Below are 26,128 nucleotides of genomic sequence, written 5' to 3'. Positions count from 1 at the left end.
ACATCTATTTGCCTGACTTCTTTTCAGTATGGAATGGGTTAAGATCATGCAATAAACCAAAAATATTGTCATTTTTGGGATTTGGGGGCACTCCACTGTAAGTTGTACTGGCAGCAGGGAAAAAAGGTGTTTACTGAATTAGACATTTCTAATAATTGACTTCTGACAAGACTTTGCTTTCGCAATTTACAGAAACTGTATAAAATCACTCTGCCACACTGACTTTGGGGTTACAACAGTGCTACAACTGTTTCTCCCAGACCTCCACCACAGATGCACTTGTTTTGCCACAGTAGTCATTTTACAATAATAATTGTATTTTCAGTTTAAGAAAAAACTAATTTACCTTAATAGGTAAACTGAATTAGACAAAATGTTGTATTTTTCTCAAACCACCCTTCTTCTTCCAGTGAGCTGATGCCCTGCCTGCCTAGAGAGGGCATCTTTGCAGTTGATGTAATGCTGAAGAAGGGCAGTGCCCAGACGACAGAGGGAGCGATCTGGCAGTGGAGGGATGATCGTGGACTTTGGCATCCTTACAACCGCATTGACAGCCGCATTATTGAGGTATGAGTGCATCACCCACATTCTGTATTATTGAAAATGAATGATATCAAATCATTATTGCTGGATATATAAATATATAGTGTGAAATGTATCTCAATCATCAGTATTTTAATATTATAATATTTTCTGGTCAGTCATTCTGGACCTCATCACACAAGTTAATTATCTGAAGGATGAATAATGGATTTAATCTATTAAAATGTTGCATCACAGTACTTGACAACATTCAGACTAACAGTGCGTCATCCTCTCAATACATTCAAACACACAAATATTTGGGGCTTCCCCGTATGGAAAACTGATGTTGGGTGGTGATTATCTTGCCCTGCAGACAGCACACCAGAACGGGGAGGATGAGATCAGCTTGTCAACCCTGGGCCGTGTGTACACAATTGACTTTAACTCTATGCAGCAGATTAATGAAGACACAGGAACAGCACGTGGTATCCAGAGGAAACCCAATCCTCTTGCCAACCCTGGTACAGGTAATGCAGATCTTTTCAAATAACATTTGTATGAAGATGACGGTACATAGCATTATGTCATAAAATAAGAAGAACCAGAAACACTCAATGACGGGGCCTGATGTCTTAAATGTTTGTTAGCCTACAGCTCTGAGTAGGATGGCAGCTGTAATCGGCACAACAGTGACCCAGTTTCATGGCAAAAAAATTGGAAAAGAGAATTCATTGTGAATTACTGTTATTAGTTATCATTTTATGATCAGGTAAATCTATAATTACTGCGTGCAAGTCAGTTGGATTTTGTCACCAGATTCTTGCCACATTAACATCAACTTATCTGTGTGAGAAATGGTCTGTTTTTTCTTTGTTAAAGCAGAGATGGTAGTCAACAGCAAGCTGCTGTGTTTTTTTACAACGGTCTGCATGTGTATAGCACAGCTTCTCCATTGAGTGGCAATCGCTGTGCGGTCGAGGAAATTAACCTGACCGGTTCACTGTCTATCTCCAGGGAGTCACCAGGAGGTTCGTCGAGAGGATGCACGAGCACAGTTGATGAAGGAGGACCCAGAGCTGGCAAAGTGCTTTATCAAAACTCTGTTTGGGGTCTTGTATGAGGTGTACAGTTCATCGGCTGGCCCTGCTGTCAGACACAAGTGCCTTAGAGCCATCCTCAGGATCATCTACTTTGCTGATGCAGAGCTGCTGAAGGATGTGCTGAGGAACCATGCTGTGTCCAGGTATCAGTTCACTGGGTGGTGGACTACTTTTAACATTGATTTAAAACCACCAGCTCAAAGGTTGTCGTAAATGAAGTTAACGTTAAAGAACAGTGTAGTATTTCTGAGACAGCAGGGATTTACTGGTGACAATCTTTAAGGTTGAAAGTAATTTTAATAAAAAATGTTACTTTTATTTCTACAGTCACATTGCCTCCATGCTGTCCAGCCAGGACCTGAAGATTGTAGTGGGTTCTCTTCAGATGGCTGAGATCCTCATGCAGAAGCTGCCTGATGTCTTCAGTGTCTATTTCAGAAGAGAAGGTAGCATATAATCATATTTAAACTCAATGCCTATCCTCTACATGACAGATACATGGCAAACATGCTTTTAAAAAATGCTGAAGACTCGCCTCCGCTGCTACAACTCCATCCTAAAGCAAACACTGAACAGATGACATTAACTCGCTCACTTTCTACCATCTTGTTCCCTATGTAGCATCATCAGAGATCAGCGACAAGACAACATTAATGTCGATCTCCTGAGCACATATTTATTCCTGAATGTCAGCTGATCATTCTTGCCAGCCAATCAATCGGGACATCCCTTATTAAGATCACATTTATTTTTTATTTACCCTGATCGGATTTCTACATGAGGTGTTCCCCTTGCCGAACAGAGATTATTTGCCCGTGGCGAACGTTAATGCCACCCTGATCCCATTCCACAGTAAATAAAAGAAAGTCCCCCCCATCTAATGCTTCCATTCCAGTCCATTAGGCTAAATGTCCCTCAGTTTGTTAACATTTTATTTTGGCAGTAAAATGCGGTGCTGCCAATGTTTTCCTTTGCATTTCCTTTACAGTGCATTTTTCTGCTGTGTGGTTTTTGAAGGATTTCGACAATTTCCGTCTCTCTCCTTTCTCTCCCAGGTGTGATGCACCAGGTGAAGAACTTGTCAGAATCTGAGAGCTTTTTAGTCACTAGTCCCCCAAAGGCTTGCCCTAGTGGTACTGCTAGTTTGTGCACGACCACCATCAGCACTGCATCCACCACATCGGCTAATAATGCAACTCCTGATCTGGGCTCACCCAGCTTCCAGCACAGCATGGACGACTCACTGGACCTCAGCCCACAGGGGTGAGTGTGTGGCCACGTGTGGCTTTGGTGTGTCTGTTTAGACTAAAAATAAATGTGTTTCTAATACAGGCTACAGTACTAGTGCCACCCTGGAAACTATCCTCATTAACACAAATTGCATTTTCATGTGTGTTGAATCACCCAAAAACTGTTTTAAAATAATTTGGTGCCTGACAATTAGCTCCACAAGTTCAATTGAATATGGTTAATTGCATGCATGCTTAATAAATACACATGTCTGATATGCTCAATGTATACTGATTCCCCCCAAGAGCATAGTAGTAATTACTTTCTCCTCCATTAAGGCGGTTAAGTGATGTCCTAAAGAGAAAACGGCTTCCTAAAAGAGGGCCAAGGAGGCCCAAATACTCTCCCCCAAGAGATGATGATAAAGTAGACAATCAGGGTGAGTTGAAGGGTTCCTGTCCATGTGTGTTGTTTAAACATCCCCAATAAACTCCCTTTGAGACATGAAAAGGGCATATTGAATACCATTTTGTTCAGTATGTGTTTTTTGTGTATTTTCTTTTTTTAAAACATCTGCAATATTTTATATATTTTATTTCACTGAACTTCTCTGTAGATAGTATCAGCCGGTGAACACCTGTACTAGCAGTGTGGGATGCACCAATCACTTTGTAACTATGGGACTGACGCAGATTTAGTTGCTGTTCAGTAATTTGTGATAGATTGACTTGGTCAGGTTTATCAAGGATTCATTGAAGCACATGCGAGTGGTCATGAATTGAAATTGTATTTAGTGAATATTGATGTATATATTTTTTTTAAACTCATGGATAACCCTCCTAATCTACCTTTGTTGGGTTCTTTACAGCCAAGAGCCCTACCAGTACTCAGTCACCAAAATCATCCTTCTTGGCCAGTCTTAATCCCAAGACGTGGGGCAAGCTGGGTGCCCAGACCAACAATTCCAACTCTGAGCCCTCACGCACAGCGGGAGTGAGTGGCCTGGCAAGGGCACCTCCCAAGGACTCGATGTCAAATAACAGGTACGATGATGAGTTTTCACCCCAGTGTTATCCAAATTGTGTGCTCTTTTTCTTGTAATGTTAAGTGCCAGTGATTCTGGGAGTAATATGTGTTTACCGTATGTAATCGTTGAATTCTTTTTGGGTTTGTAGAGACAAAATAAAAGCCTGGATCAAAGAACAGGCAAGTAAGTTTGTGGAGCGCTACTTCAACTCTGAAAATGTGGATGGCAGCAACCCTGCACTGAATGTACTCCAGAGACTTTGCACAGCCACCGAGCAGCTCAACCTGCAGGTAAAACATCCAGAGATCATAGCAAGCATAAGATAATAACGTAAGGATGTGTATTGTTCTTTTAGATGTAGCCTGTTAAAATTGTTGAACCTGAAAGAGAAACCCAGAGAGAGAGAGAGATATGGATACTAAAAATGATGCACTCACACACACTTATCTGATGTGTTTTGTTCCTGTTTCCCAGGTTGACGGTGGTTTGGAGTGCCTGGTGGAGATCTCCACTATTGTATCAGAATCTGATGTGTCGTCTTTTGAGATCCAGCACAGTGGGCTGGTGAAGCAGCTCCTGGTCTACCTGACCTCCAACACCGACAGGGACTTGCTTAGCCGTGACGTGCGGCTCAAGAGGTTCCTCCATGTGTTTGCTAGCTGTCCGGTGAGAGACTAGAAACTGTGCAAGGCACTACACTTTGTCAAATAACTTTATGACTTTTGCAGTCCAGATATACAGAATTTGATTGTAATCTCTTTTTGTCCTCTTGTTTGGTTTGAAGGTTCATGGGATGGAGTCTGTTGGTCGTCTGGACCCAACAGAGAATGGCCCATACCTGGCAATGGTGCACAAAATGAACAGCTGCCTGAGCCAAATGGAGCAGTTCCCTGTCAAAGTGCATGATTTCCCCAGTGGCAACGGCAATGGCAGCAGGTCTGTGGCTTTTATTTTTTTAATCTTTTGATCACATTAACTTTATAATAAAAACATATATTATTAGTTATGAAATTGTATAGTTTGATTTGTATTTAAAGTGTTTTTAAATACATCTTTCCAGGGGCTCTCAGGCACTGAAGTTCTTCAACACACATCAGCTCAAGTGTCAGCTGCAGAGACACCCAGATTGCACTAACGTCAAACAGTGGAAAGGCGGCCCTGTGAAGATAGACCCCCTGGCCCTGGTGCAAGCCATTGAGCGATATCTTGTTGTCAGAGGTGAGGGACTGTAGTAGATTACCATGTGCCTCCCTTTATGTAGACCATCAACTGGGAATTCTCCTTTGGCATCTGTTTTTCCTCCACCTTGTTCAAATGCAAAAAGTGTTCCTTTTGAACTGTTCTTAAAATGTGTTATTCAGTGTTTCGTTAGCTGCGTTGCTGACTTGAAATCTTGTTTGTACAGGTTACGGCCGAATCAGAGAAGAGGATGAAGACAGCGATGACGATGGTTCAGATGATGAAATCGATGAATCGCTGGTATGTGACACCGTCGATGCCAAATAGTGCATATTTGTCAAAAATACACCCTCAATCCTGTGTTGTGTATTGAGAGCTAAATCCTGCAAACCCCTTCAGTATTATCAATAAATCATGTATGTTTTTCATTGGTTACTCAGGCGGCACAGTTCCTGAACTCTGGGAGTGTGCGTCACAGACTACAATTCTACATCGGTGACCACCTGTTACCCTACAACATGACTGTATACCAGGCTGTGCGGCAGTACAGTCTTCAAGCAGAGGAAGAAAGGGAGTCGACGGATGATGAGGCGAACCCACTTGGGCGAGCTGGCATCTGGACCAAAACGCACACAATATGGTAAAATGTTGTTTTTAAGTTATACTTGTTTTTCCTTGCAGATGTCTTCTCCCTTTTTTAAATGTGTCTGTTGTGCGTCTTCCAACTTTCTTCACCCTCACTGATGCACAAAAGAGCAATGCTTTTCTGTGATTTGTTTTATGAATGTAATTAGCCAGTCCTTGAAAGGTCAGAAATATGGAAACAGTTTTTCACCATCTAGACTAGTGGTGTCCTGCAATGCAGATTTATTTGCCAGGTATTTTTAAATAGACTCTACAGTGCAGGGGAACTACACAGTAGGTGATTAACACATGTACTCGCCAACAGTTGGACTCGGAAATGATGGCCGTTGTGCATTTATTCCTTGAAATATTCATATACCAAGAGTCTTGTCACATGCTCGTCAAAGCATACAGCGACATAACTTCCATTCTTTTTTCCTGACAGGTATAAGCCTGTGAGAGAGGATGAGGATGGCACTAAAGACGCTGTGGGTGGAAAGAGGGGTCGAGCCCAGACTGCTCCCACCAAAACCTCCCCTCGCAACGCCAAGAAGCAGGACGAGCTGTGGCATGGTTAGATCTTAAATATCTCAGTGAAGGATTTCTTAAACTAGGTTCAACATTGCTAACTACCTCTGAGAAAATACAGCTGCTGGTCCTGTGCAGATTTGGGCAACACAGAAACTCTGTTTCTCTCCTTTACGTAGCTGTGTATAAACGGTTGTATCTGAATTGTTCAAGTAAGGATTCACATTATCAGGGTTTATGGTTATTGTTAACTGCAACAAATTAGAGAGCAGTGGAGTGACCAGAAGAAGCAAGTTTTGATCACACAGCTTCTCATCGTTTGTTTCTTACAAGTCTGAATCTACGCAGTCAGCTTCATCACATGACTACTGTTCATTCCCGTCACTTCCAGATGGTGTGTGTCCCAGTGTCGTCAATCCCTTAGAGACATACCTCACTTCAGAGCCTCCAGAGACCATCACCTTTGATGACCCCTCTTTGGAGGTCAACCTGCTGCTGAGGGTCCTGCACTCCATCAGTAGATACTGGTTCTACTTGTTTGACGTAAGTCTCTTTCCTAAAGAGTCACACGAGGAAGGCAGTGACTTGTTGGTGGTTTTGTTATGCGTGTGTGCAAGTAACATGAAGATGTATAATAATGTTGGTTGTTTTGCAGAATGCTGTGTGTAAGGAAATCATCCCTACCAGTGAGTTCATTAACAGTAAGCTGACAGCCAAAGCAAACCGTCAGCTCCAAGACCCACTGGTCATCATGACGGGGAACATCCCCACTTGGCTTATTGAGCTTGGAAAGACCTGGTAAATGTTTCATACTTAAGACTAAAGGGAGGAATTAGAATGTTGTCGCCTGTATTGTATCTTTGCTGCAGAATTTAATTTTAGTTGGTTTTTGGCTGAAATGACAGGGTTCTCACATACAGTCTCTCTCTCTCACTCCCTCCCTACAGTCCGTTCTTCTTCCCCTTTGACACCCGGCAGATGTTATTCTATGTAACTGCCTTTGATCGCGACAGAGCCATGCAGCGCTTGCTGGACACAAACCCTGAGATCAACCAATCAGATTCCCAGGACAGCAGAGTTGCACCACGTCTTGACAGGAAGAAGGTAACCATGTTTTTAAAAAAATTATTGTTGGGAACCTTTTCTTATTAATGTTAACATTTTGGTGCCTCTGTTTTTTTTTAAGTATAGCTCTATAAACATTTTTTCTAGCTTAATCCTAATTTCTTACGTCTTGTGTTTGCAGAGGACGATAAACCGCGACGAGCTGCTAAAACAGGCCGAGTCTGTGATGCAGGACCTCGGCAGCTCCAGGGCAATGTTGGAGATTCAGTACGAGAACGAGGTATGTTATGTTAAAACTGAATGATGTCTTTCACTTAAGCGCAATAAACATAGGTTTAAAAAAAAAAATATATATATATATATATATATATATATATATATATATTTTTTTTTTAAGTGATTGTAATTTTGTTATCTTCCTCCAGGTCGGCACAGGACTTGGCCCCACTCTGGAGTTCTACGCTCTGGTGTCTCAGGAGCTCCAGCGGGCTGATCTCGGCCTGTGGAGGGGCGAAGAGGTCACACTGCCCAATCCTAAAGGTACAAATTTTCAGACCCACCGACAGAATGACGAAAAGCCTGTAATGTTCGTGTTAGCTTTGACTTCACTCGCAACGTGACGCACTTCCACAGTGACATTTAGTCCCGGACTGATCTTGTGTTTGAGATGGTATGTGATTGGTCAGACGTTTGTAATATTTCTTTCCAGGAATGTCCTCACTAATGGGCCCACGATTAGACATTTTTCACTCTAAATGTGATTTCACTAACTGTAGATTGAAATGCTTTTATGAAAGTGAATATATAGTGATTTTACTCTGACCATACTTGTGTCTCTGCCCCAACAGGAAGCCAAGAGGGAACTAAGTACATGTTCAGCTCCAAAGGGCTGTTTGCTGTTCCCTTCGGAAGGACAACCAAGCCAGCACACATAGCCAAAATCAAAATGAAGTTCCGTTTCTTAGGAAAGCTCATGGCCAAAGCCATTATGGACTTCAGATTGGTAACGACCTCTATTTTCTATTCTATGTTTTTTAACAGACTGCTCTTCTGCCAGTGGCAAATTAATGCAGTAAGAAATATAGGGCATATTCAAGGTTTATGCTGACTGTCAGATACATTGTTGATGTTTTTAAATGCTGAAACGTGTATTGGATGTCAAGGACCAATATTTGAAATATCGCATAGCTTTTCATGTATTTTTTTTTTTTATTGTAACTGACTTTCTGAACTACTTTCCATTCGCTCCTTTTCCTAGTTGGACCTGCCCCTGGGGCTGCCATTTTATAAGTGGATGCTACGGCACGAGGTGTCCATAAGCTCCCACGACCTGGTGAACATTGACCCCGCTGTGGCGAAGTCCATCCAGCACTTGGAGGATATTATTCGCCAGAAGAAGAGGTTGGAACAGGACCGATCACAGGTGAAGCACAGCTCCGAGTTCTTCGTGCATTGGCACCAGAGTGTGGTCCTGGGGATTCCTGGTGGTGTTTTCATGAAAGCATCTACTTCTAAAAGTCCATCATTCGTCTCCATTGTAGTCTTTTACGCAGCACAAAATGAAATCCACTCATCTAGTCATGACATGGGGCTTAGTTTTCCCTCTGACTCTTTGTGAACCAGTGTTTGTTTGTGTGTAACAGACAAGGGAGACCCTACAGCAGGCCCTGGAGAGCCTGAACATGAACGGCTGCTCAGTGGAGGACCTGAGTTTGGACTTCACCCTTCCAGGATACCCCAACATTGAGCTGAAAAAGGGCGGCAAAGACTTTCCAGTCACAATCTACAACCTGGAGGAGTACCTGAGGGTATGTGAAATAGTTTTTTCTACAACGGTCACTCTGATTTATACTCTTTGTCTGTCTTCATATTTTTTCTTCTTTTCTTTCCCTCCAGCTGGTGGTGTACTGGACTCTAAATGAAGGAGTGTCCAGACAATTTGAGTCATTTAGAGAAGGGTTTGAATCAGTCTTCCCATTGCATCACCTGCAATATTTCTATCCAGAGGAGGTAAGCACATATCCTGTTTTTAATTCATCAGTCCATTATAGCAATTGACAGTGATTCAGTCAATAACAACATTTACAGCTACATTCTTGAACTCTTGAACAATCACACAAAATCCAATAGAAATATTGGTTGGTCCACAAGTTGGTTGTATTTAACCACAATGTTTATCTTGGTTAATGAGGAACCATTTTTGATTTTGCGAATTAAAAGTTGAGACTACCTATGCCTTCGCCCTATGTCAGCTGGGATAGGCTCCAGCGCCCCCGCGACCCTAATGAGGATAAGCGGTATTGAAAATGGATGGATGGAAAAGTTGAGACTAAGTTGCATTTTCTTCTGTATTGTCCTTTTATTATGATGAGATAAGAATGTCTGTTCAAAATCCAGAAATGTTTTGGTGCACTGACAATGACCGAATGTAATGCTATTTAATTTTAATGCTTAACAATTGGCTAACTTAGTTTCTACAGCTTGGAAAAAAAACACACCACGGTTTATTTGTTTAATATTATTAGTTATTTATGTTGCTACTTCTGGTCTCTTGTTCTGAATGATGCTGTCTTGTAAGCCAGTTGGGGCTGGGCATTTTATTTAAGCATGCATAATTGCAATCATACAAATGAAATCCAAATTTAAACAGTGTTGCATTTCTCGTCTCGGCAAAGTTTGAGTCTTTTTCTTGATGTTTATTGTCCCTTCTTTCTCTTTAATTGCTCGTTGTCTTTGCTGCCGTAGCTCGACCAGTTGCTGTGTGGCAGTAAATCAGAGACGTGGGACGTCAAGACGTTGATGGAGTGCTGTCGACCGGACCACGGCTACACACATGACAGGTGAGACGTAACCTTTATCGATAATAGCATCATTAAATACGGGTGCAGACTCTCTACATAACTCACTCTTGTCTATATCAGTAAACTTTAGTCAAGACAAATGTTTGTGTCCATCCTCCCATGTTTTTGCAGCCGTGCCGTGCGGTTCCTGTTTGAGGTGCTGAGCAGCTTTGAGGCCGAGCAGCAGAGACTCTTCCTGCAGTTTGTCACAGGAAGCCCCAGACTGCCCGTTGGTGGTGAGTCCCCTCACAAGCACAACTCGGGGCTTGGTATTAAGCTTATTCAGCCTTTTGGCAAGTAGCTGAGATGTTTTACTTGCCTGATCTGAGCCCAAATCTCACTGGTTGGAAATGGAAAATGTACTAAAACCATCAGTTAAACACAAAAAAAGGTCTCCACATTATCCTGTTACTTTGTTATTCTCATATAGGGTTTATTTGCATGAAAGCACTCAATTCAAATAATCAGTACTACTAATGCCCTCGAAAAATGTTTTAATGAAAGTAAATATTAAATTAAATCAGTAATTTCCAAGTTATGTATTATAAGCTGCTTAGAGCTAGTGTTGGGAAGTTACAGGTCATAATTCCCTCTAATATCTATTTTATATTGCTGTAAAACCATATTATACCATCATATCGCTGTACTTTACAAAGCAGGTCAGAGCTCTAAACGGCTGTCTACGGGTAATGAGACCTCTAAATTACAATAATCTAGCATTGGCTAAAACAAAAATATATGTTACGAGTTTATATGACTGTATAAGGTGAAGCCATGTCTCTCTTACCTGACGCTTGTGTCTCAGGTTTCCGGAGCCTGAATCCCCCTCTGACAATTGTGAGGAAGACGTTCGAGTCAACAGAGAACCCGGATGACTTCCTCCCCTCAGTCATGACCTGTGTCAACTACCTGAAGCTGCCTGACTACTCCAGCATCGAGATAATGCGAGAGAAACTGTTGATTGCAGCCCGCGAGGGTCAGCAGTCTTTCCACCTTTCCTGATCTCTCCCCATCACACGTTCAAATGCCTTTTACAGCGACTGATGAAATCACGACTTCCTTCTTAGTTTTTTGTAACCACATACATCAAGGCTACATGTACAGCCTTCTTGTTAGAGAAAGCAGCTTGCAGAAAAATTAAGACTTTAAATATATATTTGCTGCCCCGGTCTCTCAAAAAAAATAAAAAAAATAAAACAACAAATGGAAAAGTGTTCCGTGACTCACCGAACTTAAAATATAAAAAAAGAGAGAGAGTAAAACTTATATCAGTAGTTGAGTAATGTTAAAAAAAAAGATGAAAACATCTGGGTGACATTTTAAATTGCATTGCTATGTGATATTTAAAAAAAGGGATGTCTCCTCTCCAGAGTGGTGGACAACATCACTAGGTGTCAGGGAGCGGGGGTGGGGGGGGGGGGGTGGGAGATCCATCGAGCAAGCTAGGTTTACTTTAGCTCCAAAGATCATTTGTACAGACAAATTTGCAGACTTTGCTCATTCTACACATTTGATAGAATAGCTCTTTGTTCTCATGTCTCTTCCCCTCAGTTCGTCTGTTCGCATTTTGTTCTGTATTATATTGACCCCAGTTTGTGTGTTGCATTTTGGTTCTGCTTTGCCCCCCCCCCACCCACCCCCACCCCTGTGTGTCTTTGCTTCAAGTTGTGGAAAACGAGAGAGTTGCAGTTGGTTGAATGCGGGTAGTGATGAGCGTATATTTTATTTTTTTCCCTCCCCTCTACCCATGTTGAGATTGTGTTCTGGCCTCCTTTATTCTAGAGAGCTTCAGCTCAAATAAAGAGTTGTAACCAATGTGTTGACATTTTGTTTTGCTCTTATTTTGATAGAGTTAGTGTCTTTCTGTTGGGCCCTACCTGATGTGTAGGGTTATCTTGGTAGACCGAGCTCTGAGCAACCCTCAACACATAATGTAGCTGGGCAAAAAAAATTGGCTGGTCTCATTTTATCGTTTCATGGCCAGATAGCATTTCAAGTTCATTTATGGAATAAAGTTTATATGCAGTTTCACACCCTGTTTAAAGGTGGGAATGTCTGCTTTACCTTTTTATTTTTTTTTATTTTCTATATTGTCTTTATTTCTTGCTGTAGTTGATAATTATTATTTTCTTTGCACTGCTGGCTTGGAACAAACCGTGGTGTGCACCTGCAGTCTGTGGCCAGGGGAGGGCGCCACTGTATGTTCTCCTGGCCCAATCGTTCATGTGCTGGTTTCTAAGATCTGCAATAATTTACTGCATCAGGTTCATGTTTTTACCTGAACATAAATAAAGTAACTGTTTGACTCATCTTTGTTCATTTATTTATCCCTCCATCGTGGCACCGTGTTGCTTTTTATGACTTCTTCTCTGGTGATTAAGCATTTTTAGATAGGGGACAGTTTTCAATGGGTCCTTCTGAAGCTGATCATTAATCAGTTGATTCAGGCAAATCTTAATGCACTCTGGTCCTCAAGTGGCCATGGCGAAGGTGACGAAGGTGATTTATTCGACTCCCCTGGAATGTTGCTCTTTAGGTCTCAGGGTTTTATACTCCAGTTACTGTAACGCTGAAACAACAGAAAGCTTAGCCTTGGATTTAAAATGACATACCGTGTGTGTTGGTGTTGAAATACCAGTTAACTACAAAGTGATGCATCAAATTTCAATAGAATATTCAACTTTATTGAAAACTTGTGAAGAGCCAAATTGAAATTCTAAGACTGACATAATTCTTCTTTTCCTCAACTTAAGTGTGTGAACGGTCCACATTCTGTGAAGCGATGAGCTCGACCCACATCAGACTGCTGCAGTTCAATGAGCTGGCTGCAGTGGTGTAAGGGGACCGATTTATTGCACCTTGGGAGGACACGTTATCGAAATAGAGAAAGTTGATGCCAGAGGGTAAGGCCGACATCTCATTAACAACCACCAGGCCTTTATATTGATCATGAATGGATGAAACAAAAGTCGGGACTTTTGAGAACAAATATCCAGATGTCAAGTCCCTTGTTCAAAGTTAGGCTCAGTGTTTCAATAGTGTGATGCTAATGTGTACATTAAAATAGGTTTTAATTGCTGTAATCAAGAGATGCTTTTCTTAACATGTTTGTAGAAGAGATGAGCGACAGAATCCACAGTCCTTGTTTTGAGCAAAATATTCCAGTTGATTGAAAATGTAAACCAGCTGTCGTTAGTCTCGAGTTAATGAAATCAAGTGGGTGTCTTCCATTGTTTCTAAAAAGACCTACACTTTAAATACAGTTTAAAAACCTCCGAATCCCTTTCTGTACCTCACATAATGCAACTCTGTTGGTCTCCACAACCCGAGTTTGGGTTTCTGTTCTAAATCCAGATAGCTCAATTCATGCCACTTGTCTCAAACTAAGAAATAGAAATTTAATAAACAACTGTACACTTTTTTTGATCCTCGTGGGGAAATTGTTCTCTGCATTTGATCCATCCTTAGTAATGAAGGAGCAGTAAACTGCAGTGAAGCGCCCGGGGAGCAACTTGGGGTTCAGTGTCTTGCTCAAGGACACTTTGACATGCAACTATGGGGAGAGCGGGGATTGAACCGGCTACCTTGTAGTTACGGGACGACTACGCTTCCGATGACTGTTCCTAAAAATGTTTAAGTTCAGTGTCCTTTAAAAAGCCCTGTTATGCAATAATAATAAAAATCCACCCCAAAACAGAATCACAACGACGTCTTTGTCCTGAATTTACGGCCATAAAGTCAGCTGATCCCTGAAAATATATATATATATGAAAACATATACATAAATATGCTACTTTCAACTTTCCAAGATGTTCTCTCCCCACCTCGGTCATCACGTGATAATACCTTGGTGAATGAATGCTGATGATCTCTGACCTTAAGGACTGCAACGTCCATACGCACTCTGCTTTTATGGGAATTGTTTTATGAATGATTTGGGACATTTTGGTTTTGAACAACCGTGAGCATCATTCTGCTATTATCAGACTTGGAGTGCATCATCTCCCTTGTGGTAATACCACCTGTTATTGATGAAAAGAAGCTAATCTTATGGCAAAGCTGATGTTGATTTTCTCCACTAACACCAACACCACCACCAACTCCTCCTCCTCCTCCTCTGTCTTCCTCAACTAGCCTCCTCCCTCCCACCTTGAAAGCCCGACTCCAAGGAGAGGTTACAGATGATAAGACTGAAAATGAGGAGAGTGCAGAGCTCCCCTGCTACTCTCACACAGAAACCAGGAAGGAGTGTGAGTGTGTGTGTGTGTGTGTGGGGGGGGGGGGGGGTGTAGTGTCGTCAGCTATCTTCGTCACTGTGACTCGGAGACAAAATAGAGCCCTCCCCTTCTCCTTTTGCTTCCACTTTCTCTCCCTCAGCCTCCACACCGTCAGTCTGCTCTCAGTCATCCTGCCTGCGCACAGCTGAGGCTCCACATCCTATACCAGTCTCCTCCTCCTCCTCTCTCTCGGCTCTGAGTAAAGAGGAGGCAACAAGCACAAGAAGAAGGAAAGAAACCAGAGTATGAGGATGAGTGTGTGCAGTGTGCCAGCGGCCCCCTGCTGCCGTCCCGCACAGTTCGTACGGAGCTTCACGCCCCCCCTGCTTCTCCTCCTCCTGCTCCTGAGCAGCAGCAGCAGCAGCAGCATCGGGGCCGTCCCCTCTGCCTTCCAGCTGGCCCCGGACACCCCGGCCCCAGCCGAGCCCACCCCGACCCAGGCCACACCTCGTCCGGACCCCTGCGAGGGAAGACCCTGCCTCAATGGGGGGTTCTGCCTGGCCCTGCCATCCGCTGGCAGGCCAGAGGACACCTGGGAGTACACTTGTACGTGCAGCCAGGGCTTCACCGGACGCAACTGTGAGGTATGGACACGTTTCAGTTGAATGGCATCGACACAGGATTAATACCGTGTGTGAGTGTATGTTAAAGAGAGTGAGTGAGTGACAGAGAGAGATCTCCTACTTTAGTTTGGTTTTCGCTTGAGAGGACAGCTACTGAATGAGCTTGGAGTAGTAGTCTGTGAAGGAGCAGATGGAAGGGTTGTTCCATGCGTTAATTGCTTTATAGAGCAAAGAATAAAGAGCTGCATTTGGCCATTATTTGTATTCTGAAAGGAATTTGTGTTTCTTTTTTTGTCTTTTTAGAGTCACTGGGAGTCATTATCATTCTTTATTCATTATCATCATCTCAAGGGGTTCAACTTGGATGGTGTGTGAGAGAGAGAGAGAGAGATAAACCTGCATCACCCTATGTGTGTTTTGATTTGCATGCACAGTAGATGATGGCATGTGTGAGTGCGTTCTTGCTCTGCTGTTCTCGGATGTTTTTTATAAAGCTATAATGTGCTGTCACTGAGACACGGAGACGAGTGCTGCGTTGCTGTGGCAACAGGAGGGAAGAGCAGCAGCAGTGAGATGCGAGTAAAACACAGATAATTGTGTGTGTGTGTGTGTTAGTATATACCGTGTGAGCTGTTTAATGTTACCAAGTTTTGTTTTCACATCTGTGCAAACCAAAGAAGTGCAAAGTTACAGTAAATCCTGAGGTAATGGTGAATGTAACCCTCATGTAACCTCTCATATTTTCAATGATTGATAATGATTGATAAAAAAATGATGGGTGAATCCGTTAACATGTGGGATGAGGCCAAAGGAGCCGTCTCCACACTGCATTCATTAATTGGAGCATCTGGACAGTCGTGAATAAGTGCTTTTCTGTTCCACGACATCTCACAAGTTATTATGTCCGTGTGGTTAAAGCGCTTCAGCAATTCTGACTCTTAAAACCACTCTGTATGATATCATCAGTTGAATATCAGCTCATCATCAGCCTAATGCAAAACAAATCAAAATAGATTCGAGCATCAAAGATCCACTTACAAGCTTCTTCTTTTCTTAGCTATCAACTGCTCCTCGCAGCCTTCATCGTGTTTAGATTTGCTTTACAAAATCTTTTAATAAACCCTTTCTTTGGATGGAAGTCTGCAAAATGTAGATTTGACTGCTGTTTTGATCTCCACATAAACCTGTTCGTCATTCCTTTGAGTCTTACAACAGATGGACTGTGGCTCAGCCTTGGTAGCATTAGGCTCAATAGGTATGAGTCATGCTGGGGTGAAGCTGAGCATCCGCCAGCAGCGAGTCTGCTGCAGCATCACGAAGGGAAACGGCAAGGTGACTGCTGAACTTTAGCACCATCGCCAACAGGTGGCAGCCATACCCCCCCTCGTGTTTACATGTGGATATGCGTAGAGTGGATGGAAGGCGTGCACAGGTGAGCCTGCTGGTGCTGTGCAGGCGTTGTGTTGAAGCCATTTAGTGGAGCATCAGCAGGGGCCTCATCACTGCCTCCTTGCATGTCCTGGTTTCGTGTCTGCAGCTGCTTCACTTCACTGCACTCTGTTCAAAGGACGATGTTGTCACACAGCCTGAGCTGAGGCATGTCCACAATGTTCTTATTGTTTTATGGTAAGAGTGGGAAAAATAAACATCTCTCTCTTACCACCTTGCCTACTATTCCCTTCTGCTGTAAAATCCTGAGACAACAACTACTCCGCCAGCTTTATTCCTCTAATGCGTCAAATTTCAGGTCTGGAAGCGGCCCAAAGCCATGGGCTGGAGGAGAATCATTGATTTCACCTCGCTGTCCTCCTGCTGGTTTGTTTCTTCTCCATGGAAACTGGAGCAGCAGTCAAGTGAGATTTGGTAAATGACCTGATTGGCAGAGCGCTGTGCTGGTTGCCTCTGCATGCGTCACAACACAGATGGTCCAGTGAGGAAGGACGATCCTACAGATGATGCCATCTCAACCAAAGAGATGGCAGTGAAGGAAGGAGGAGAATTCAGTCTTGAGGAGAGTAAAGTCCTGGTTTGGGGCCTTGGTGAAGAAAGGCCGTTGATGTGCTCTCCCTCCGCTGCCTTCTCCTTTCTTTTTCACATTCTGTGTCAAACCTGGGGCGCCATACACAGGATTAGAGCAAGAAACCAAGCAGAATCTGTAAAACTAAACTTGAATTGTCGGGAAAGGATTAAAACTAATGCCTGTTGATTTCAGGATATCACGTTGGACATTTTCTGGCTTAATTGCTAATCCTGCTTTGTGACTTGCTGTGTTTTAAATGTGTCAAAGCAGCTGCTGCAAACCACAACAGAAGGCACCACGGGGAAAACAAAACCGCTCTACTCGTTAAACTCGCCGAGTTTTAATAAAATCCTGCACTTTTTCTGGATTGCGGCCTGTAAGCTGCCTTTCTCAGTCATTAGCTTCTCAGCCGTGGGCTTATTCATTATTGAAAGGCCTGTTGTGCGCCCTGATGGATTTGGTAACTTGCTCTACAACACAATGTGCTGTGGCAGAACAGCCATCTGTCATCAAACAAGTCCAGGACGCCCTCACTGGGCTGCCGAGCCACTCGGTTACATGAAAGCAGTGGATCGGAGCAGAATTAGTTAGGTTTACAGCCCCAGCATTTTGAACACGGGAATGCGTGTTTTATTATTTGTAGCGTGCTTTGTCAGTCGGTTGGTCCACAAAAAATGTCCCCACCCTAAATGTAGCTGTTTCTGCAGCCGGCGGTTCTGCCTCAACTTATTAAGCTCTCACATGTGAGCATGTCGGAGCTGTGATGGACTGGAGGCTGTTTGATCCTTGATGATTTTTGGATGTCAGCTTATCACGTGTTCCATCGACACGTATAAGTGCGGTCTCACTCACAAGTGTCTCTGTTCCGCTGCTTTATAAGCATCCTATACGTTGTTTCCTACCACCACTGACCGGTGTAAGAACACCTTCAAGGGGTAGTTTGATGTTTAGAGAGTTAGACCTTTCCCGGCAAATATGAAGCTACAGTCAGCAGCTGGTTAGCTCAGCTAGCCTGCCTCTGTCCAAAGACAACAAAAGCTGCTAGCCAGCATTTCAAAGCTATAATGAACACATCTTATCTCATAAAAATATCAAGATACCGTCTTACAAGGGTTTATTTGTGGGAATATTCCTCGGCCTGGAGCAGTGACCTTCAGAAATAGTCTCAGTTAGGAAGTCCAAGCTTCATATTTAAGGAACAGACGTAAGAATGTTGTGTCTTGTTAATAATAACTTTAAACTTTTTATTTGCAACAAAAAAGCTGTAACGTCTTAATAAATGAGTTTCTGAAGTGCGTGTTGGCAGATTTTGTGACCTTTGGACAGAACCAGACGAGCTGTTTCTTCCTGTCCACGTTGAGCTAAATGAACTCTAATCTGGGTCCATTTCACTTGAGACAACAAACAAAGTGTGTATTTCCCAAAATGTTGTACTATTCCTTGAAGCGTGTTGCCTTATTTGTCAAATATATCTGTGTCATCATCTGTAGGATCAATGTTTATATCTTGAGAAGATGGGGTGCTGACTTGGAAAACATACAGTTTCACATGTTTAAAGTGACAGTATGTTGACATACGATGCACCACCTTACCGAAGAGCTAGAACTACATAACATTGTCAGTTTGAGAAAAGGGAGTGTGTGTGTGTGTGTGTGCGTGTGCGTGCGTGTGCGTGTGTGTGCGTGCGTGTGTGTGTGCGTGCGTGCGTGCGCGTGTGTGTAGTGGTGGTCAGCTCTTGTCTCCCAGGGCTATTCACTCTGCTGCAACAGAAACAGCCTGAGCCGCATCCAATTAAGAGGAACTCAGAGCTCATCATCAGCTTTTGGTCTCTTTGATATCCCTGCCTTGTTAGTCAGAGGATATATATATATATATATATATATATATATATATATATATATATATATATATATATATATATATATATATATATATATATATATGTGTGTGTGTGTGTGTGTGTGTGTGTGCATGATTGGATTCTCATATCCTCTAAGGCTAAGCTATAGAGGAAAGTACTTTAGTTGAACTCAAAAGTGTTCCATGTTCAGATGATCATCCATAATGCCCGGGCTGGTGCTTTCTCAAAAGTAATAGTTTTCTAATTAATTATGAAAGGGCGGTAACAAATTATTATTTGCATCATTCGTTCATATTGTTAAAAAATACAAAACAGAGAAAAGCAGCAAATCCTCCCATTTAAGACCCTGGAACCAGAGAGTCATGAATTGACTTTGGGATTAATCAAATTTGCTCCTGATTAACTTTCTGCCAATTCATTCATTTCTGTATCTCTTACTTAAAACACTTTGCACTACTGAAATTAATTCACTGTTTGTATATTAGGAACCAAACAAAGCTACACTATCAGCTCCCAGAGTCTGCAATGTTTATTGCACCCCACAACAAAACTGACCGAATGTTTTGTTGGGCTTAACATGTTTGTTTGAATTTGCAGCCTCAGGAATGGATGTGGGATCAATCTGTGCAGTGTGATGGTAACTGTTTCTTGTTTACATCACAAGATATGTGTGTGCATAGTTTTTAGCCAGTGAAAAGCTCATCAAGTGTCTTAAAAAACTTTTTACAGCAAAAACAAAAAGCCATTCAAATTTTGCCAGTAAATTGTCGCGGTTTTCACGGTCAACTTGGAAAACTGCTGTTAAATAAGTTGCAAACTATTGCATCATTTGCGATGATTTTACGTCCACATGTAATCAGTTACAGATGGTTTGATGAAAGCGAGGATGTCACTTTGATACAGCAGCTACCAATCAGCCAGAGTCCTTTGAGCTATTATCACGGAGCTATCACTATTCATGCTGATGTCCTTAGATGTTTGTGCTGCCTTTGAGCACGAGGGCCTGTGGCCAATCACTTTGGTTATTTCCATATCACACATCACCTGGCCTTTTGATCTGTGGGAAGCTCGGGCTGAGGTGGCGGTACGATGGGTGAGCGAGGCCTGATGCATATGGATGAGAGAGGTGATGGTCTGCAGAGGACATGAGGCGCTCAACACCAAGTGCTCATGCTCTGCGTATTGATCGCTACAGTCACTCATTGGGTCCATTATGACAGGTGAAAGTAAATATTAGATTTGCTTTCCCTTTGTATTTGACGTGGTGAGCCTGTAGCATTTGCAATCTGGATTCGATGTTGAGTTAAGCAGAGAGGTTCTCGAGGTGTTGGACAGTCGGTCCACCATTTTGGTCCAGATTGAAATCTCTTAATAACTATTGGATGGATTGAAGAAGCCTTCAGACATTCATGGTCCCCCTGACTTTTCTTAAAATCATTAAATTCATTCCCTTCCATTCCATTATCCAAACCACTTATTTAGGGTTAGCTGACATTGGGCGAAGGCAGGGTTCACCCTGGAGAGGTCGCCAGTTTATCACAAGGCTTTGGACTATGGGAGGAAGCCGGAGAACCCGGTGGGGAACCCACGCTGCCACAAGGAGAACATGTAAACCCTCTTGCTGTGAGGACAGTGCTAGCCACTCCACCACCGTGCAGCCTCATTAAAGTGATATTAATCTAATAATCAATGATTAAAGTCCAATAATATGAAAAACATGATTCCAAAAAAGAGCCATTCTGCATAATAAGTATTTTAAGTTCTGATACTTTAAGTATGCTAATATTTTTTTGTCTATTTACTTTGACTAAAGTTAGATTGCACTTGCTTGTAACAGAGTACTTGTTACACTGTGGTGTTGCTACTTTTACTCAAGTAAAAGATCTGCGTACTTCCACCACTGCCTAAATTGCCACATGCATCATCTAACCATAAGGCAGTTGACAGCATTAATAATATTCACAAGACAACTGGTAACAGAACAGCACAGATTTCATTTTGAAGGCAACAATTTAAAAATAATAATATCTTCCCAACTACAGTGATGTTTCCTCTCTGCTTCGTTGTTTTCTTGTTTCCTTAATACGGGCCAATCAGTTGCTGCATTTCTCAAGCAGGATATCACACACCTGCAGCGTGCCCCTCAACAGGCCTCTTACCTTTGTGTTATTGAGGTGAAACTTCACTCTCTCTGTCCTGGAGAGCGTAGAAGTCATTACATTTCTCCCAGTGGTTTAGTTTAGGTGTTTTTTATTGCTTTTTGTCTGCCCTCATTGCTATTTATATCCTTAATCGAGCAGCGCGTTGTGTCACCACTCGCAGGATAATGTAAAAAAAGGGCAGAGCAGCTCGAACTCAGCAGCAGTTCACCCCCATAATAAACCTCTGCTATGACACCTTCATCGTACTGCCGCTTCCTAATGATTAGTCTCGTTGTTGTTGTTGCTGTCAACATAATGAGTGCGTGTGTCAGGAGGGTGGTGTGTGTGTGTGTGTGTGTGTGTCTGTGTGTGCGTGGTCTCTGTGCTCTCTGTGCTCCCTTTTGTCTTTCGTTGTTTCATTTCTGTTTGTTTTGTTTCCTGTGACCTTGCCTGCTGTTCCCGGTTCTCTGTATTCAGGTATCTTTAAGTATGTGTGTTCATATAGTGCATGTACACATGCATACCAGGACTTGTATAGGCCTTTTCTATTAACTTGTTTTTGTTCTTCTTCTCTATTACATAATCTCACCCCTCTTTGCATTGCCACCATTTTCTGAGCATATTCACAAAGAATTTGTTATGTCAAGATATCGTGGAGTAATGTCTGCCTGCTGTCATATGGCGTTACAGTTTATGATGCTGTTCATACTGACAGCTTGGTTACTGAATTGTAGCAGTTTCAGTTAAAAACTGCTTGGACAGAATGGAGACATCACTCGCTCCTGATTGGTCGGGGCAAAGATGACATGATGGGGTTGTCAGAGCAAAATAAATCTCCTCGACTGATATCACATCGAGTACACAATAGTCTATGGCCTCAAAGAAAATATAACATTTTAATTCATTAGATAAAGCAAATTTGAAATTCAACCTGAATTTGATACTGAATGAATTTATATATACAAACCACGCTTTTGTTTATTTGGATCCCTATTAGTTGTATCCATAGCACCAAATATTGGATTCATACTAATAAAGCCTAGTATAACAAACAAATATGGTATTTATTGATGCAAAAATACACAAGTAGATGAGTCATGTTCATATTCCTTTAGTGTGTCCTGTTCATTCTCAGCTGTTCCCTCCTGTACTCAAATGTTGTTTTTGGTTTGTGTTGAATCCCATTTTTACACACAGAACTGCTCATAAACACACGTGGTGTCATGTCTTCAGTGTTTGGACCAAACTCACCAGGATGTAGTGAGTCTGGAGCTTTGAGCACTTAATTCTGATTACTTTGTACTATGTATTTTCTCCATTTCAATGATTTTGATCTTGATCTTAATTATTTTTTTATCACATTCAATCACTTTATAATATTGTTTTTGAAAGGCACTATATAAATAAAGTAATTCTTATCATACAAGACAATGCACAGTAATGACCTCCTCTTCAGACTTTAACTTAAATGCCTCGTCAGAATCAAAAACAAGTAGAAGAGAACTTTGCAGGACGGGACGGACTCGGAGGTGGTCTGTCCCCCCATTGGAGCCTGTTTGCCCTCCATGATAGGTCATGGTTAAAGCTTTGGGGTTGGAGGAAAACACACATCCATGTGTGTGTGTGTGTGTGTGTGTGTGTGTGTGTATGTGTGTGTGTGTGTGTTTAGAAGAGGGGCTGGCAGCAGAGTGTGTGTATCATCCTCGGCTCTGTTCCCCGTCTTCCCTCCAAAAGACGGTGACTCAGTACCAGATGGAGAACTGACTCCTGCTGTCTCCTCACGCACAACGTGTCAGTTAAGTTGATGTGACAGTATGTTATTTAATGAAGCCAACTGGGAGATGAGCCAGCGTGTGTGTGTGTGTGTGTGAGTGTGTGTGTGTGTGTGTGTGTGTGTGTGTGTGTGTGTGTGTGTGTGTGTGTGTGTGTGTGTGTGTGTGTGCGTGTGTGTGCGTGTGTGTGTGTGTGTGTGTGTGTGTGTGTGTGTGTGTGTGTGAACATCTTCGCTTAGCTGCATACAATGGATGCCAGCTAAATCCCCCAAAATCCCTTCAGGACCAGCAGGGCATCTCCACCAGAGAGAGGAGCACAGAGATTAGCACGCATTAGCAGCTGGGCCTGTCTACCAGTTGATGGGAAAGACTGAACATGTGTCTGTCCATTGGGGATTATGCTGGAAATGTATCGACAAAAAGTCAATATTCAGTCTGACATAAATAAGAAGTTTCCCTTTAATTGTTTATTTTAAGAAGCACTATTAGTTGTGTTGCGCTACGAACATCAAAGTCAATAATCAAATAAAACACAAAATACATGGTTGTAAAGTTTGCTATATAGTTTCAGGCACATCAATATAGTCTTAAAAACTCAAACTTCATATCTGTTAAAGCCGGAGGAGAGATTGTACAGAACATTCATGTTTTCTCTATCCAGATTCCCCGTTATGTAAAATGAGACATTATAGATTTTCTGAACCCAAGCTGTCTTCAGTTTTGACACAAATCTGTCTGTGTAAAAGCAATAAGTGTTTCTGATGGGATTTTAAAAACCTTCTGCGTCGTGTGCAGCTAACTGGTGAGCAGTGATGTGCTTTTCATTCGAGTTTGAGTTTTGGGGGAGAGGAATGGATCCTGGTTCCAACCGCTCCGCTCTGATCACATCAAACCTCAGTGAACAGCAGCCAATCGCTGTTCATCAATGGGGGTTTTACACAACAATTGCCCTGTTTTTCGGCTTCTTTCAAATGCAGTTTCACTGCATTTCATAAAAGCAGTGAAACCTTTCAAAACTAAGCTTTAATTCATCACTACGTGCTATGTGTGTTTTGAAAGATATTGAGCTCAAGTAAGTGAACTGAATCATAATAATGCAACAGGTCTAACTATATACTGACGTGTTTCAATGTGTTGCTGTAAACACCCACTAATATAACTGTGTGTAAATCTGCTTCTGAAAATAATTCGTTTTTTTAATGGGATTTTATCGTTAATGGCAACGATATCCTGTAAAATAAGCTTTAGGGAACAATGGCATCAATTTTTTTTACAATATCAACACATAGCTGACACATTGGTCAACCTCACATTCTTTATAAGATAAACTGAACACAACTCTGTTCAGGAAAAAAAAAAATCCCCCGAATCCTATTTGTTATTGTCGATTCAGAACATCCTTCCCGTCATCCCTCTCTCTCCTTCAGTCATTCGAACATGTTCACGTAGGCGGTGTGGCAGAAGATTTGGAGCTCCTCCAAAGAAACATCTTCTCTGTCTTCTCTGTTGTGGCTTCTAAAATCATTTTCTCCCTCTTCGGGGACCGAGCCGGTGGGAGGACAGCGATGATGCATGTCCAGTGGTCGCCTCCCACCATGAGTACCAGTTTTCATTGTTATGCCCCCTTTCCTCTTCGTGGGTCGCCATAGCAACAGAGCAATGACGAGGAGAGCCAAAAGATCAATCGGGGTAGAGTACAATAACACAGAGCAGAAAATGTAATTTACTTCCTTTTTAATTCACAAAGAACCAATCATGTGACCCACATGAAGCACGCTGCGTAGTCGCAGGACGTTCGACATCGTTCGTACAATCTAGTTTCTCATGCTGGTAACCAATTTCAAGTCAAATGAATGGTGATCATTTACAGATTTTCAGGTCACAATGGGAACAGGATGTTCCACTTCACCACCTCCAGACCCAGCCTGAGATTATTAAGCTTTTATTTTCACATCTGCTACACACTTATTTAAAAAAAAAAAAGTAATGTGACCTGAAACATTTTCAACAGCGACAAAAGCCTCAAGTCAGCTTGTACCTTTGATTTAGTTCCAGAAACTCTTTTACTTTTGTGCCGGTGCCCGATTAATTGTGTCAACAGTAGGTTTCACTTTTTTTCCATACGGTGGATATCTTGTTTTGCAAGGAACCTTCTGTGTATGTAGGTCAGAGCGAAGAGAGAGCTCATAGATCACCGCAGAATGACATCCATCTGTACCAGCTGTGGGTAGAGAGAGAGAGAGAGAGAGACTATTTTATTGTATAGGGTTTTTTAACAATGGCAACTCCCTTAAAGGTCTAGTGTGTAGGATCTGGCAATGTCTACTTTTCCCGTGTGCCAAGCGTGTAAGAGAACTACGTAGGCCGACACAAGAACATGAATAAATATAAATAGATATGATTTATATTTAGAAGGTAAGATGCTGTTCTCATGAGCTGTGAGGTTCTTGCCCATATTCTTTATACATATATTATAATTTATTTATGTGCTTTTTTGATACACATATGTAACTGGTTATGTGTGGGTTGTATGGTTCTCCGGTATTATCATGTGACCAGAGCGCGTGTATTTAAAGATGGTGTCTCTTTTGAGATAACCAAGTCTGTGTCACTAGTGGATGTGCTATTAAATTAAAATGCAAGAGAGCTACAGTCCCAAACTTTTTATTTATATTTTCATTGCTGACTTTTGGTCCTGCACTTGCCCACAGTGGTTTTGGATTATATTGTTTGTTCTGTTCTACTGCAGAAAGAGATACAAAATAAATATATATTTATACAGAATAATTCACCCTTTGGACACACAACCCATATCCAAACCTGTTACTCTATATCCACTATAATGCGTCATAACTAATGCTCCTGCGCCTCAGTAAGTCGGATCACAGGGGGAAGTAACTTTGTATGCAGAAAGTAATGATGAAACAGTATGTCATAGAGAGAGACAGCTTAAAAGCCAGGAGGAGGGCTTCCATCCAAATCATTAAGTGTTCTGTGTTGCACGGCAGAGTCTGCGTCTGATTTAATGTTTTAGAAAAGGCTTCAGAGTGAAAATACAGCTGCTGACCTAATGGAGTTATAGCTGCAATGTCCTTGATATATAATGTATGAGTGATATATATATATATATATATATATATATATATATATATATATATATATATATATATATATATATATATATACACACACACACATACGCGCATTTGTCCACAGTCAGACCACAACTGAGAGATATGTTATTCTACGCATTTTTCATCCACAACTACGGGTGATAGACTGTAACCATGACTCTGATTGACATGTCCACATTATGTATGGATGGTAAGTTATAGAGCACCAATCTGCTGTCCTTACGCTCATTACTTGTCTGTAT

At 42.0% G+C, this 26,128-nt stretch overlaps 2 protein-coding genes across 2 annotated transcripts in view; both read left to right on the top strand.

Moving 5' to 3' along the window:
* Positions 1–415: 415 nt before the first annotated feature.
* trip12 (thyroid hormone receptor interactor 12) lies at positions 416–11,414 on the top strand. Its single transcript, XM_034547957.1, has 26 exons — positions 416–567; positions 899–1,052; positions 1,540–1,768; positions 1,953–2,071; positions 2,681–2,888; positions 3,194–3,294; positions 3,724–3,898; positions 4,031–4,172; positions 4,357–4,548; positions 4,667–4,818; positions 4,943–5,100; positions 5,288–5,361; positions 5,502–5,701; positions 6,131–6,258; positions 6,605–6,756; positions 6,869–7,011; positions 7,161–7,317; positions 7,460–7,558; positions 7,704–7,818; positions 8,127–8,281; positions 8,537–8,701; positions 8,922–9,086; positions 9,175–9,288; positions 10,024–10,118; positions 10,251–10,354; positions 10,924–11,414. Exons 1-26 carry the CDS (start codon positions 418–420, stop codon positions 11,118–11,120), a joined length of 3,843 nt encoding a protein of 1,280 aa, XP_034403848.1. The 5' UTR covers positions 416–417; the 3' UTR covers positions 11,121–11,414.
* A 3,091-nt stretch (positions 11,415–14,505) lies between these two features.
* dner (delta/notch-like EGF repeat containing) overlaps positions 14,506–26,128 on the top strand; it is a 42,789-nt gene continuing 31,166 nt past the window's right edge. The window contains exon 1 of the mRNA XM_034548438.1: positions 14,506–14,979. Coding sequence (XP_034404329.1) covers positions 14,641–14,979 — 339 coding nt within the window. The 5' untranslated portion in view covers positions 14,506–14,640. The remainder of the gene's footprint in view (positions 14,980–26,128) is intronic.

This window comes from Cyclopterus lumpus, chromosome 13 (genome assembly GCF_009769545.1).
Source record: "Cyclopterus lumpus isolate fCycLum1 chromosome 13, fCycLum1.pri, whole genome shotgun sequence".
In the NCBI taxonomy this organism is placed as follows: domain Eukaryota; kingdom Metazoa; phylum Chordata; class Actinopteri; order Perciformes; family Cyclopteridae; genus Cyclopterus; species Cyclopterus lumpus.
This window is presented reverse-complemented; position numbering and strand designations above follow the sequence as displayed.